The sequence below is a fragment of the Diadema antillarum genome, unplaced genomic scaffold (genome assembly GCF_040938485.1).
Source record: "Diadema antillarum isolate AM-2024a unplaced genomic scaffold, OU_Dant_1.0 scf00000049, whole genome shotgun sequence".
Lineage (NCBI taxonomy): Eukaryota > Metazoa > Echinodermata > Echinoidea > Diadematoida > Diadematidae > Diadema > Diadema antillarum.
In genome coordinates this window covers 2164779-2178703 of record NW_027270938.1, presented here as the reverse complement: position 1 = coordinate 2178703, position 13925 = coordinate 2164779, and the positions used below count along the sequence as shown (strand labels likewise).

General features: G+C 41.4%; 1 protein-coding gene across 1 annotated transcript; it reads left to right on the top strand.

Moving 5' to 3' along the window:
* The first annotated feature begins 776 nt into the window (after nt 1–776).
* Nucleotides 777–12365, top strand: LOC139715460 (uncharacterized). The gene is made up of 7 exons (XM_071627033.1): nt 777–783; nt 4335–5378; nt 6009–6135; nt 9973–10137; nt 10928–11076; nt 11680–11771; nt 12120–12365. Exons 1-7 carry the CDS (start codon nt 777–779, stop codon nt 12363–12365), a joined length of 1830 nt encoding a protein of 609 aa, XP_071483134.1.
* Nucleotides 12366–13925: the final 1560 nt, after the last annotated feature.

Here is a 13925-nt window from a genome sequence, read left to right as displayed (position 1 = left end):
CCTGGTAGCGGTCTCCACTTGGTGTGAGTCACCCTCTCCCTCTATGTTACGCTTTATTACACTCGTGCCCCTGACGTAATGAAGGGCTGAGGGGTTACTGCCCTCGTGCTTCCTGTGCAGTGTAAACTCATTTTAATGGATGCCTTGCACATAAACATAAATTTGATGTAAAAGGGCTGATGAGATTATCAATACCATGTCGTGTCAACATATACAGTACTTCTATTTTGTATGAAGGTTGACAAAAAAAAAAAATGTTCCTGGTACAATGTTAAGTTAACCTTTTATGAATCAAATATACTTTTGCATATTTTCCTAACATATTTTCTTACATTTGTGCTTAATATGGCGTGTTATTCGTTTATGTCAATATTTTGCGGAGTATGAGATTGAATTATATCAGTGTGGTCAGTCGCACAGACTTCTATCACCTGTCTGTGTGAGTGAAATCTTTTTAATTAATTACATCCAGAAGGTGGTGTCCGTCAACTATAGTCCGGTCTCAGAATATGGAATGATTATGTCTGTCCGTCCATTTCTATATGAGCACTTCATGTATTTGTATTATGAGGGCGATATTGACACGCATGTTATTATGCCTCTTGTACTTATGTACATGTATATGTTTCTATAATGCCTCCGCCACAAAGTGGCGCCGGAGGCATTGTCTCTTGCTTTGTTTTCTTTGTTTGTTCGCGCTTTTGTTTTGTTTGTTTGTTGTTGTTTTTTTAATACTTTTTTTTAGGGGGTGGGGGTTGGGTTATAAAGGGATCGGCATGCCAGGTCAGGAAGAATACATTATGAATGAGAAATAGCCCGCAAAACATGATTAAAATTGTATGTATATATAGCATACGCTCTTCCTCACCTCCCCCCCCCCCCCTTTCTTCACGCCCGATTTGCTAGGACTCATTTACTGCTAGGACGCACGAGTGGCTTTCCTGCGTATACATGTATTTCACGTTCCCTTGCCTGTCGTATAGAATAGTCCGGTAAGGTCGTGTAAAAAGGGATTCTATAATGATCACAACTTAATACGATCTCAATTTCCTTATTTTATACCACTCCTCCCCTTTCTCATGTGTCTCTCGTGCTCAATTTTAGTTTATAGAATAGTGACATATCATCAATATCATGATGATACCAACCGTCTGCGTGAATACTATGGGATAACACAATCCGCATTATAACGCTTCGACCGGATATTTTTAAAGAGCAGACGAGGTATGTCAGCTCTATTCCGAGGGTATTTGTTTACATTTCCTTTCAAAAGCATGTCAGTGATTTCTTGTGTTCCATGATATCACTGTGCATGTGTTTTCCCTTATAATGGCTAATACTGCAGATTCGCCGGGGCTTTCTGCCTCATCGCTGCCAAATTATTTCCATATTTTCGTCATAATGCACCAGGCGCTAAGATTATTGTCTGTGTTCGTGGCAATGGTTATATTGATGTAGCAGAGTTGGTGCGTTGTAGCTTCATGGTTGGTGTTTCCGAATGCGGAGGCGAAGTATTTTTGACGTTGTTTACGGAGGTCAAAAGGTAGCCTCTTTGTGTCCTCCCGGCGAACTGGGTTATTAGTCGGGTTCAGTTAAATACATGTATAGGCAAAGTCACTGAGGCTACGAACTCGGTAGCAGTATACTCGCTTCGACAGACGATCGTGAACATCATTTTCACAAAGGCATGTTATAGCCTATATACATAGTTGTATACTTCTGTATACTCGACCGCTGATTCGATCCCTGTGCAGTGAAGGTCTGTCTCCGTAATGTTTTTAGCCGGACGCGCGCTGTCCAGCACCACCTGCCCACAATATCATACATGTCGTATCATCAATGCTGATATGAAAGACTCTACTGCGACATTTATTTACTCTTAGCTATACAGGGGGATCTCAGGACATGTTTGGTGCATCACGCGGCCTACTTTTTGTCAAAGGCATAGGATGTCACAGCTTGTGATAGTCGGAAAGGGAATAAGGATCGCAAAAATCAACTGGCAGCTAGCGTAATTCGGCGATGGTACAAGTATGAAATCATCTGTATTGAGTCCATATCCACATTTTGATGTTGCCGAGTGTCAGGAAGTCAGACTTGTGCACATATGGGAACAGTGTTCGCTTCTTGTCGTGAGTCAACTTTGACCTTCATTAAGCTCATCACTTTGGAAAGTGTCGCTCCTCAATCTCGGCTCCTCGGACGTCAGCGTTTGCCGCACTCTAACAATGTCTAAAGCACTACCGGAAATTCAATCAGTATTATACAGTATTTGCGCTTCGAATATTCACAACTAAACACATCTCAGCCTCTCGATAATAGTTTGGACATTAAGTTATGCTCGTAAGTACGAACACACTGTCCCGCATTATAGTATAGTGACATACACACACACACGCACGATGAGGCCTCAAAGCAAGCTACGAGTTATAGGAGTGTCATGCGTATTGTTGTTGGTGATGATATTACACCGTGCGATATCGACAGGGGAGCTGCCCCTTTTTCCAGTGCTATGTTGGGGTGAGTAATATTTTTAAAAATATCTCGCAATCATAAAATGAAGAGACTACTATACTATGCATGTGAGAATTTAGGTCGCATGCATATTCTTTCCTCAAAGGGACATGAGTACATGTATTATGCGACCCCTGCAATGTATGCCTATACAGTATATGCCGATAATTAATGTATTATTAATGATAATGATACAAATCAAATCATGACATAATATGCGTATGACGCAATGTTTATTTTCTGTGATATATTTGCACGTTGCACCGCGGTCAAAGAGACGAAAACGCGATATAGTCGAACATGTGGCAAATACAAAGTTTATACATACGGTATAGAACGCTAGAACAAGCAAGCATGTACAATTCTTAGAGCCTACTATCATTCCTCAATATCTCCCCTTTACATCTGTAAAGTGATGAATGCCTTAATTGTTTGTGAATGTTAATTAATCTACACAGAATGCGAAACGGTGTGCTGGCTGCTGTGATATCTAAGTCTCATATTGGTATTGGCTTGTATTTGCTTGTGCTAAATAAAATCGATAACTGATACAGTCCGTTTTTACCATTATTATGAAGGATTCGCGTTTCAGAGTCTTTTGGGATGTGATAAAAGTAAAGTTCCTATAATAGGGGCGGGGGGGGGGGGGGAGGGGTTAGGCCCAACATGGAATCTATTCAGCAGATAGTATTTGAGGGGAGAGTTTCCGTGAGGAATGTATGGATGGAAAGGATAAATGTACAAGGCAAATCGGAGCTGCGGCATAATATCGCACAAAAAGGAGCGATGTACACACTGTAACTTCCTGCATAGTCCATGATTCTCACCTGCTCCATGTCAGTGTGAGCTGTCTGTAAACTCACTTCAGGAGCGATGAAATATTTGGAAGAAAAAAGTGTCACTTTGATAATCTTTTCATTTGAAAATCATACGTCTGAACTCACTCTTCCTCTTTCTGGTATGGATAGGAATAAGACTAGCTTTCTGGTTTTTATTTCATTTGCATCTCCAAGAAACGAACCAACGAAACTAAAGATTCCTGTTGGCGATCGCAATCAACGATCAAAGGCGACGAACGCAAGCAATGGTCAAATCGTTATATTCTCTGCAAAGTATATTTCCCCATCTTTCTCTCTTTTTGTTATGTATGTGTGCGTGTGTGTGTCTGTATCTGTGTGTATAACATTTCTGTCTGAACGTGTGCGTGTGTTGCGGGTTAGAAAGGGGAATCTTATGGTGTTCATACTGGGATTTTATCATCACGGGCACTGGAAAAGAGTCGATAGATGGCAAATTGTAATTTTTAAAACAAGTTTGCGAGTGTGTGTAAGGATATATATATATATATATATATATATATATACAAGTTTGCGAGTGTGTAAGGATATATATATATATATATATATATATATATATATATATATGATGTTGATAAGGTAGTCACGTGTTGGCAAGATAAAAAGATAAGTAACAAAACTGCAACAAAGTTCATGCTGTATTCACCAACGGTTTATTTCTTCACACAAATTTTCGAGCGTCTCGCCGCCCTTTCTTTTGCGATGATCTTCTCCGTAGCTCGTCTTTGCTGTATCAACACTTGAGAAAGGGCGGCGAGACGCTCGAAAATTTGTGTGAAGAAATAAACCGTTGGTGAATACAGCATGAACTTTGTTGCAGTTTTGTTACTTATAGATATGTATGTATGTATATATATATATATATATATATATATATATATATATATATATATATATATATATTAATGGTTAAGAGACACTGGCAGTAATGCTCACTATGTTTTCCCCCTATGTTGTATGTAGGAATATTGGTCGTCTGGTTAGCTGTGCTGGCGGTAATCTTCCTGGATATTTCTCATCTTACCGCCACTCCCTACGCAAATACAAAGCTTCTCGTCAAACTATACCTGTCCAACAGCCTCTATGAAGTCGTGGGAGCCTACTTCGCCCGCCGAAGGAAATATGATTCTGAGAATTTTCAGAAAGCGCAAGAGACATTCCTCATTAAGCTCTTGTCGAAAACAGCAAAGACGAGCTACGGAGAAGATCATCGTTTTAGCGCTATAAAATCAGTGGCAGATTTTCGTCTGCAGCATCCACTCACGAAATACGCGCATTACGCGAATTACGTGGAGCGCGTGGCGCGCGGAGAAGAGAATGTGCTGGTTGTGGGAAAGCTGAGTAGGATAAGCCTTACGTCAGGAACCACCGGGAACCAGAAACTCATCCCCGTCTCAAAAGAGAGACAGCTGGTGTTTCTCTTCAAAATCGGCGCCCTTGTGACGCATCTCGTGAGCAAGCGATTCGCTCGCGAGAGAAAAAGTTTGCAGACGATCTGCCTCCTTTACGTGCATTCCGAGCCGAAGACTTCCAAAGGCAGTATAACAATGGGCCCAATTTCAATGATGACGATATCGGATAACGTGTGTCGTCTGCTATTCAGTACTCCTCCGGCTGGGATGAAACTCAAAGACGAGCGTCAAGCGATGTACGTCCATCTCTTGTTTGCCCTCCGCGACCCGACAATCAAATGTATCTCCGGCTTTTTCTCCGCCAACATCTACCGCTTCTTTTCCCTGCTCGAAGAGCACTGGCCGACGTACGTCGAAGATCTCCGCAATGGTCGGATCAGTGATCACGCTGGACGACTTCCCGAACACATCAAGTCCGCGTTGGAGGCTGAGCTGCGACCAGAGCCGAAGAGAGCCGAAGAGCTGGAGGAGGAATTTCGGAAAGGTTTCGTGGGGATTGCGAAGCGCATCTGGCCTCACATGTTTTGCATGTACGGCATATCTTCTGGTGCGGCATCTGTGTACGCCAGGCGGCTAGAGAAGACGTATACACAAGGTAGAACATGATTCCTACCAACTGTCGAACCTAAGCAGCACTTTTATTTCACATAATCTGAGACAAGATAACGCGAATGTGATTACAGTCAGTCACGCCTAAATGCATCCCCAAGCTCTTATTTGTCTGGGTTTTTTATTCTGTTGTGTGATTCGGACATGAATTTACCATTTAGAAAGGGGACTATGTGCTTATTTTGTTTAAGAGAGGTGCTCGTAAGGGAAAAAATTGAGAGATCTTTTGGCATCAACCGCCCCTTTGTTATTTTTGTTTTAGATCGTTATTGCTATTTTTCATCCACGACGAAGTTTACTCCATTTTGAAAGGGGAAGACGTGGAGGGTAGAAATATATAAGCATGTCTCTTTGATCTGATGTTGAACCTACCCTTATACCATGTGACTGATCAATGTGTACTGAAGTGTTTGAGATATTTTAAAGTACTTGAGTGTCAATAGTAAGCACGCACAGTTGCTCTCGAAACGAGTGTTGCATGAAAGCATTCCAGCTTTTGAACCCGTTGAATTTTATGGAATCCACGCTCATATATAGCTTAAAGTGAATAATTTCTATATGTCAGTCACTTGAATTATTTTCCCCCCTTTCGACCCTAATTCTTTCTCTCTCTCAGGTATACCTATTGTTTCCACGATGTATACGTCAACGGAAGGCGTGCTTGGCACCCTCTACGGCGATGACCATCAATACGTGCTCGACGCAGGCAACATGTTCTACGAGTTCATTCCAATTGACCGTTGGTACGCATGATTATAAGTATAAACAATCAGCTATAGATTCGCGAGATAATCTGTTTTTGATTCTCCGATTGTCAAAGTTGACTATTATAATATCATTTCATAACTTTAAACCACTTTCCTGTTTGCATTGGAAGTTTGCATTAGAATAATTATCGCTATGAGGACGCGGTCCTAGCGATTATAGTATACATATACCTTGTATACCGTCAGAATTCTGAGGCAAGTCTTGCTTGATTAATGATGTAATACATGTAACTTACTCAGGCGATCCTGACCTCAAATCATTCTTGTTGTGATCATAACTAAATGAAATGCTTTATCCCATTTTTTATACTTTGGTGTATAAATGGGGAATTGGCAATCCTGTCCCCATTGACAATCCTGATGTGTAGTCAGGTTAGCATGTAGGACACGAAAAGGAGCAGGGCGCCAACATGGAAGAGGCTTGCCTTCGTTATTAAGACCATTTCATACTATTGATAATGTTGTAGTTATTCTATCATTGCCGTCATCATTACTAACACCTAACTGTCATTATTGTCTCATCACTATCATAATTAATTTTCATACAGTGTAGTTGTTATTGTCATATATAGGCAGAAGTGGCAGAAGTGGCAGATAAATTCTGATAGAAGTGGCATCATTGACGTCATCAACTCTGTTATTGCTATTAGCAACCTCATTATACGTAAAAAACGAAGGCATTTCGAGATGGTGGTCTGATTGAATTTGCGACTGAAGCTCTGCACAATGTGTTGTAGCCAACGGCGTAGCCAGGATTTCATCTTAGGGGGGGGGGCGGTAAGTCTGCGAGGGAGCGAAGCGACCGAGCCCGAGCGAGCGGAGCGAGCGAGGGGGGGGGGGGGGAGGGTGTGGGAGGGGGGTGTCCCCCCTCCCACGGTAAGAACTTTTTGCATTTTGATGTTGTAAATGGTGCAGTTTGATGCATGTTTTTGCGCGTTTTATCGACGTGAAACAGTCCCACTTGTTTATGGTAGCAGTTTATTTTGATGTAGATTATTATTGAACAATTTGCCTATAAAAGGGTTTAATTTAGATACACTTCTTGTATTAATTCTTTTCACTGAATATCATGAACGCGACTGAACCCAAGCGATCGGAGCGAGCGGGGGGGGGGGGGGAGGGTGTGGGAGGGGGGTGTCCCCCCTCCCACGGTAAGAACTTTTTGCATTTTGATGTTGTAAATGGTGCAATTTGATGCATGTTTTTGCGCGTTTTATCGACGTGAAACAGTCCCACTTGTTTATGGTAGCAGTTTATTTTGATGTAGATTATTATTGAACAATTTGCCTATAAAAGGGTTTGATTTAGATACACTTCTTGTATTAATTCTTTTCACTGAATATCATGAACGCGACTGAACCCGAGCGATCGGAGCGAGCGGGGGGGGGGGGGGGGAGGGGGGTTTCCCCCCTCCCACGGTAAGAACTTTTTGCATTTTGATGTTGTAAATGGGGCAATTTGATGCATGTTTTTGCGCGTTTTATCGACGTGAAACAATCCCACTTGTTTATGGTAGTAGTTTATTTTGATGTAGATTATTATTGAACAATTTGCCTATAAAAGGGTATAATTTAGATACACTTCTTGTATTAATTTTTTTCACTGAATATCATGAACGCGACTGAACCTGAGCGAGCAGAGCGAGCGAGGGGGGGGGGGGGAGGGTGTGGGAGGGGGGTTTCCCCCCTCCCACGGTAAGAACTTTTTGCATTTTGATTTTGCAATGGTGCAATTTGATGCATGTTTTTGCGCGTTTTGTCGACGTGAAACAGTCCGGCTTGTTTAAGGTAGCAGTATATTTTAGTGTAGATTATTATTGAACAATTTGCCTATAAAAATTAATGATATAATTTAAATACACTTCTTGTATTAATTCTTTTCACTGAATATCATGAACGCGACTGAACCCGAGCGAGTGGAGCGAGCGAGGGGGGAGGGGAGGGTGTTGGAGGAGGGTGTCCCCCCTCCCACGGTGAGAACTTTTGGCATTTTCATGTTGCAAATGGTGCAATTTGATGCATGTTTTTGCGCGTTTTAGCGATTTGAAACAGTCCCACTTGTTTAAGGTTGCAGTATATTTTAGTGTAGATTATTATTGAACAATTTGACTATAAAATGGTATAATTTAAATACACTAGTCTTCTTGTATTAATTCTTGCACTGAATATCATGAACGCTGTCTGTTCAGTAATCAAACAGAAAAAGCATGCACACGAGGGTGTAGATAGGGGCATATTCCCTGCCACACGAATGTGATTTTGCGTTTTCAGACCTGAAATTCAGCGATCTGGTGCAAATTTTTGGTGCAATACTCTTTCATCGAAGTGTTAAAATCACGGAATTTAGCTCTTATTCCGAATGTGCACCATCAACAGTGTGTATGTATAAAGTCTAGTGAGATAGAGCTTATAGGGGAAGGGGATTCCCCCTCCCGCTCGAGGAACTTTTGCGTCTTTAGAATTGAAATAAAGCGATCTGGGTATAGCCACAGTCTACTTCTATGCATGGCGGGGGGGGGGGGGGGGGTTGGCGAGCAGGGAGAAGGCGTGGGCGAGTGTTATATCCACCCTTCCCTTCCGATGGAGCTTTTGCCTTTTTAAGGTTGAAATTGAGATATCTCGTATACGCATATTTGATGGAATCAACATTTGGGAAATCACCAAAAAAAAAAAAAAAACTGATGGAGGGGGGGGGGCTGAGGGAGGAAAGGGTCGATTAAAAGGGGAAATCCCCCTTATACATGAGGGAACCTTGAGTTTTCGGAATATAAGTGATAAGTCTTGTGCACTCAGAATTATTCATAATTTTTTGTAAATCTAAAAAGTGTACTTAGCTAGGGAAAGAGGCACAGAGGGGGAGAGATTTTGCATATTTTGAATTGAAATTCAACGATCTGGTGCACACTTTGAGTGAAATATTCAAAAAAAGTATCTTATTTGATGAAAGGTTGCAAAGGAGACCCGCTTCATGTGCATGCATACAGTATGTATACACGCATTTTTTTTCCCGCCTCCCAAATCCCCGGTCCAAATCTTAGGGGGGGGGGGGGGGGGGGCGACCGCCCCCATCGCCCCCCCCCCCCCCTGGCTACGCCAGCGGTTGCAGCTTACACTCGGTCTGAACATCATCTGCCTCCTCTCCTTCCCATTTTAAATTGCCATTGCAAGAACAATAATATAATTACCTCCGCTTGTTTTGCGGTGATAAACGCTGAGATTACCGACATCGGTGATTTTATGCATCACTCAATGAACCCTTTTTGACCGTAACCCAAAATGCGTCATGAAAACCAGGTAATTGATAAATTACCCTGCATCGACGTAATTAAGTGCCGAGTCAAACAGTGTTTATTAATAGTTATTGTGACAATAAAATCATGGACATACAACCTAGGGCCGGATCCGAACCAACCACCTCCTGATAACCGGACAGCCGTCTTTTCTATCCACCAAACCACCGGGCTTACGCCCGACAGCCACTGTGCTGGTTTTGTCCTTATAGTGTGCAGAGGTTACTGCAAATTTATTCAAATTGGGGAAATTCTTGCGTCGAGTACTTTTTTTATTGCAACTGAGTGACAAATTGCCTTATATTGATGGAGGGCAATTTGTCAATCAGTTGCGATAAAAACAACTCGATGCAAGCATTTTGATTAATTTGAACAATCGCCTTTGCAATATTGTTCGACAATCACTTTCGCATAAATCATGGTGTGAAACCGAGGGACAAAAACATCTATGAGTACCCATGTACCTTTTGTTGTTGCTGTTGTTGTATTTTATTGCCCTGAACGGTGTAAATTCTTGACCCCAGTGACGAGGATCAGCCGGACACCTTGCTGGCGGAGGAAGTGGAAGTCGGGGAAACCTACGAAGTCGTCATCACGACTATGGACGCCCTCTATCGGTACCGTAACGGCGACGTCGTGAAGGTGACAGGGTTCTACGGAACATGCCCCATCGTCGACTTCCAATACAGGTATTAGAGTGGTAGACAATCCATGAAACTAATTTCTTCTAATGTACTAGAATAATCTGCAGACAGTCTGACAAATCAGAATCATCAACATTTCCACCTTAATCAGTGACTTATATGCTGTTTTATGATGAGTATGGGTAGAATACACTGTAAGCATCTGAGATGAATTAATGTTTTATACGCTGCAACGTGCTGGATTCTGAGCGAGTAATGCGTTGGAAGTCACTTTGTTCATGCTCATCAATAGCAGCAAAGACTGCTATGACACGGGATAAATCATAACAGTATGTTACTATCATCCTATGACACCATAATGATATACCATGCCAGTGGCGGATCCAGAGGGGGCGCACCGGGCGCGCGCCCCCTCTTTATTTTTTCTTGTTAAAACAAAAGAAATAAAAAGAAAAAGGGGGGGGGGGGCGTGCGTGCCCTTTATTTTGTAAATGCGCCTCCCCTTTACTGAATTCCTGGATCCACCTCTGCATGCGATGGAACATGAGACGAAATGGCCTTTGCTTTGGTGATGTGCAGAGTTGAAAATGAAGTAGCTACAAAAACTGATGTTTGACAGACTGAAGTCAAGGATAACATGAAGGTCAATACAAAGGTATCATGATTACACACGAATCCCTTCCTCTGTGCAATATCTATCAAGCGATTTTATTAATTTTGTTCTAAATCGACAGTTTTGATGTCCCTTTCTTCGATGGCTTTGATGGCGCTGATTTATCTTAATCCTTATCGTTGCCTTCTCAACTTTTGATTATCGTTACTTTTAATAACTCAGATCCGGAGAGTTTCTCAACTTGAAAGGAGAGAAGACTCCGGAAGTCAGCGTACGCACAGTTGTCATGGAAACGTTCTGTGATGACTTTCAGAGTGCTACACTCGTCGACTACGCATGCGTAGAAAGCGTCCTTTTCGAAGAAGCCACAGGTGAATGCGTTGATCAGATTATATTCGCTGCTTGCATGATATTCTTTTCCGTTTACACGTAATAAGTATTTTACGTAGATACGTGTCTACTTTTTCCTAATAACACTTAATTTTACTGTAAAACACGTTTATGAAATAAAAGTACATACAATATTTCATGTGATGTGATTAGAATTTAATGTTGGTGCAAACTTTTATTTTAAAGTTAACTATATCAGTGAATTATGTTGATAAGGGTGTTCATCGCACGTCGTAGAAACAGTAGAAGGACATACATATATTTGTTTACCGTGCAACGGGGAGTGATATCATTAACTTGTGATGAAGATGATAATTGAGTCAAACGAGCCTGGTGTGAACTTTCCATCCTAGCAGAATCTTCGTCAGAGGCAAAATGATAAACATGCAAGATATATATTCGAAGCGTTCTGGACTGGTTGGTGAATGGTCTAATAGTACATTTACAGAAACTACAGTATATGCTTTGATCCCATTGATTCGCCAGCCAGGCATGGTAGTGTGCATGCATTCACGTATTGCACAACTCACTCATTTTACAGTTGTATGACTGTGTTTATTCATGTAAATCATAACTGTGCACAGGTCCGACAAAACTAGGGCAAGATGCTTATTACGTCATCTTTATTGAAGTGGATACAATGGACAACTTCAGTGTCATCGACGATTTGGAGGAGGTACGAGAGTAATTAGAATGTACGCGTTTTTAGCTTTGAGAAATGTGCTTTTTTTTCCTAACTCTCCCGGAAGAGAGGTCACATAATATACATACTGCAATGTATTCGTAATGTACGTTTTGAATGGATAAGTGTAGAGCGCTTAGGGAACATTAATTTGGAACGCGCTATAGAACCCAATTGCGATCTTATTAACAAATATCTCTGTTTGATTGAATATTAAACGATCGACACCGAAATCACGCCTTTCTGTAAATGAATGACCTTTTAAATTCAAATACAATATCATTTTGCTTCAGACAGTAAAAAAAATCTTTGTGCTTATTTGTCCGATGTGTCTTAATACAGATAACAGCCAGTCTCGACACCAAGTTACGTCAAGTGGCGGCGGGCTACGACTATCAGCGGAAGCGCAACGGAATAGCGCAGCTGAGGCTGGTCTTCGTGCATCCGGGTTCTTTCTCCGCCCTGCGCTCTTACATCCTGGCGCATTCTGAAGCATGCGCGGTCCAAGTGAAATCTCCGAAGAAATTAGACCGTACTCAGTGGATTCGCTTTCTCGCCGAGAGAGAAGTGAAGTACGCCAAGATATAGCGGAGATGCATGAGTAAGGCATTGTAAATACAACCTGTATGACTCACTGCTACCTTCAATTACCTTCAATTGGCTCGACAAAGAACACGACTTCTAATGGGAAATTCTTAAAAGCTTCGTCTAACTAAGGGAGATGACCGAGCAGAGAGGTGCGATATAGTCACAAGCATACATCAGTCATGATAGGGGCATTTTGGTTGCATTATTCAGCTCTCTTTTGTTCTTTTACAACTTTAACCACCACCACTACTTTACTGCTCTTATTAACGCTAACTTCGGCTAAACTACGAATTCAATATCCAATAAGCCAGCCTATAAGAGCGTATTATTGTGATTCCCTGTGATGGTTCGTCGCCCCTCCCCCCCCCCCCATGTTATTTTTTTTCTTTACCTAATTTGCGTCATTTTCTTTCAAAAAGCTTGATCAAGGTTTGCAGGAATCATTCTCTGGAATATAGGTTATGCAGGGGTAGTCAAATGGTAGGGCGTGGTTCGCATGGGGTACGAGCAATAATTAACCCATCACAGGATGGCAGAGACCCCTTTCCAGGTCTGGACATGTATCTTTTTATCAAGAGTTTTACCATTCATGATCGCTGGTATCTACCAATTTCTTTAAGGTAGAATAAAATCTCTTATCTTATAGGCCCCATTTTCGTTGTAATTTATTCCAAGTTGCCAATCTGATGGGTACAAGCTAATGATTTCTGCAGGAAAATTATCCTTGGACGTGAAGGGTTAATATAAGGACCAAACCAGATTCCAGTCATCATAATTATCCTCTGTACCTCCCGGACTGTATATCATTATAGTATATATTACAAGTGTAGTGTATGTATAAATACTGGGCCCTCAAAGGTAAAATATTGCTTGTATTTGACCCCTGATGAGGTGGTCACATGTTAATTGATAACATACATGTACTCTCAAAGGGCGCCAGCTATAGGAGACTGAGGTCGCGCTAACGTTGAATTGCTCGACGTGGAGCGTAAGCCCACCTGGGGCTCTTCACTCTATAAGTACGGAATGCTACTGAGTTGGTGTGTTATATAATGGTCTACAAATTATCATTGTCCTAATACTTTCTGTCATCACATACCGTTGTCGTGTAATCGGGTTATTATCTTTTGTTTGTTTCAATCATGACTGCTAGATTCTACATTATGTTAGTATTATTTTGTTGTGCATCCAAGCTTGATGTCATGCATCATTCTATTTTGTTGTATCTAGGGTGGGGGTTTTTTTCGTTGTGAAATATGGAAATAAATTGACATTGAATCATCAATGAAATTGCCATTGTCATTGATCAGTTATAATCTTAATGTTGGTGTTATTTATTACGTATCTTGTATGTCAGTGTTATAAACATGTTAAAATGAAAATGACCTTCATAAGTCAATGACGGCGTGAAAGTGAATTTCATGGATTTTTCCGTCCTTCTGAGAGATGACGATGTTAAGTCAAAAGAGTCGAGTCACGTTATATCGCCCGATCACAGAAATATCCCCGTTATAGTCGACTTTATACACTGGTAAAATTGAATCATGGATATAATCTCGA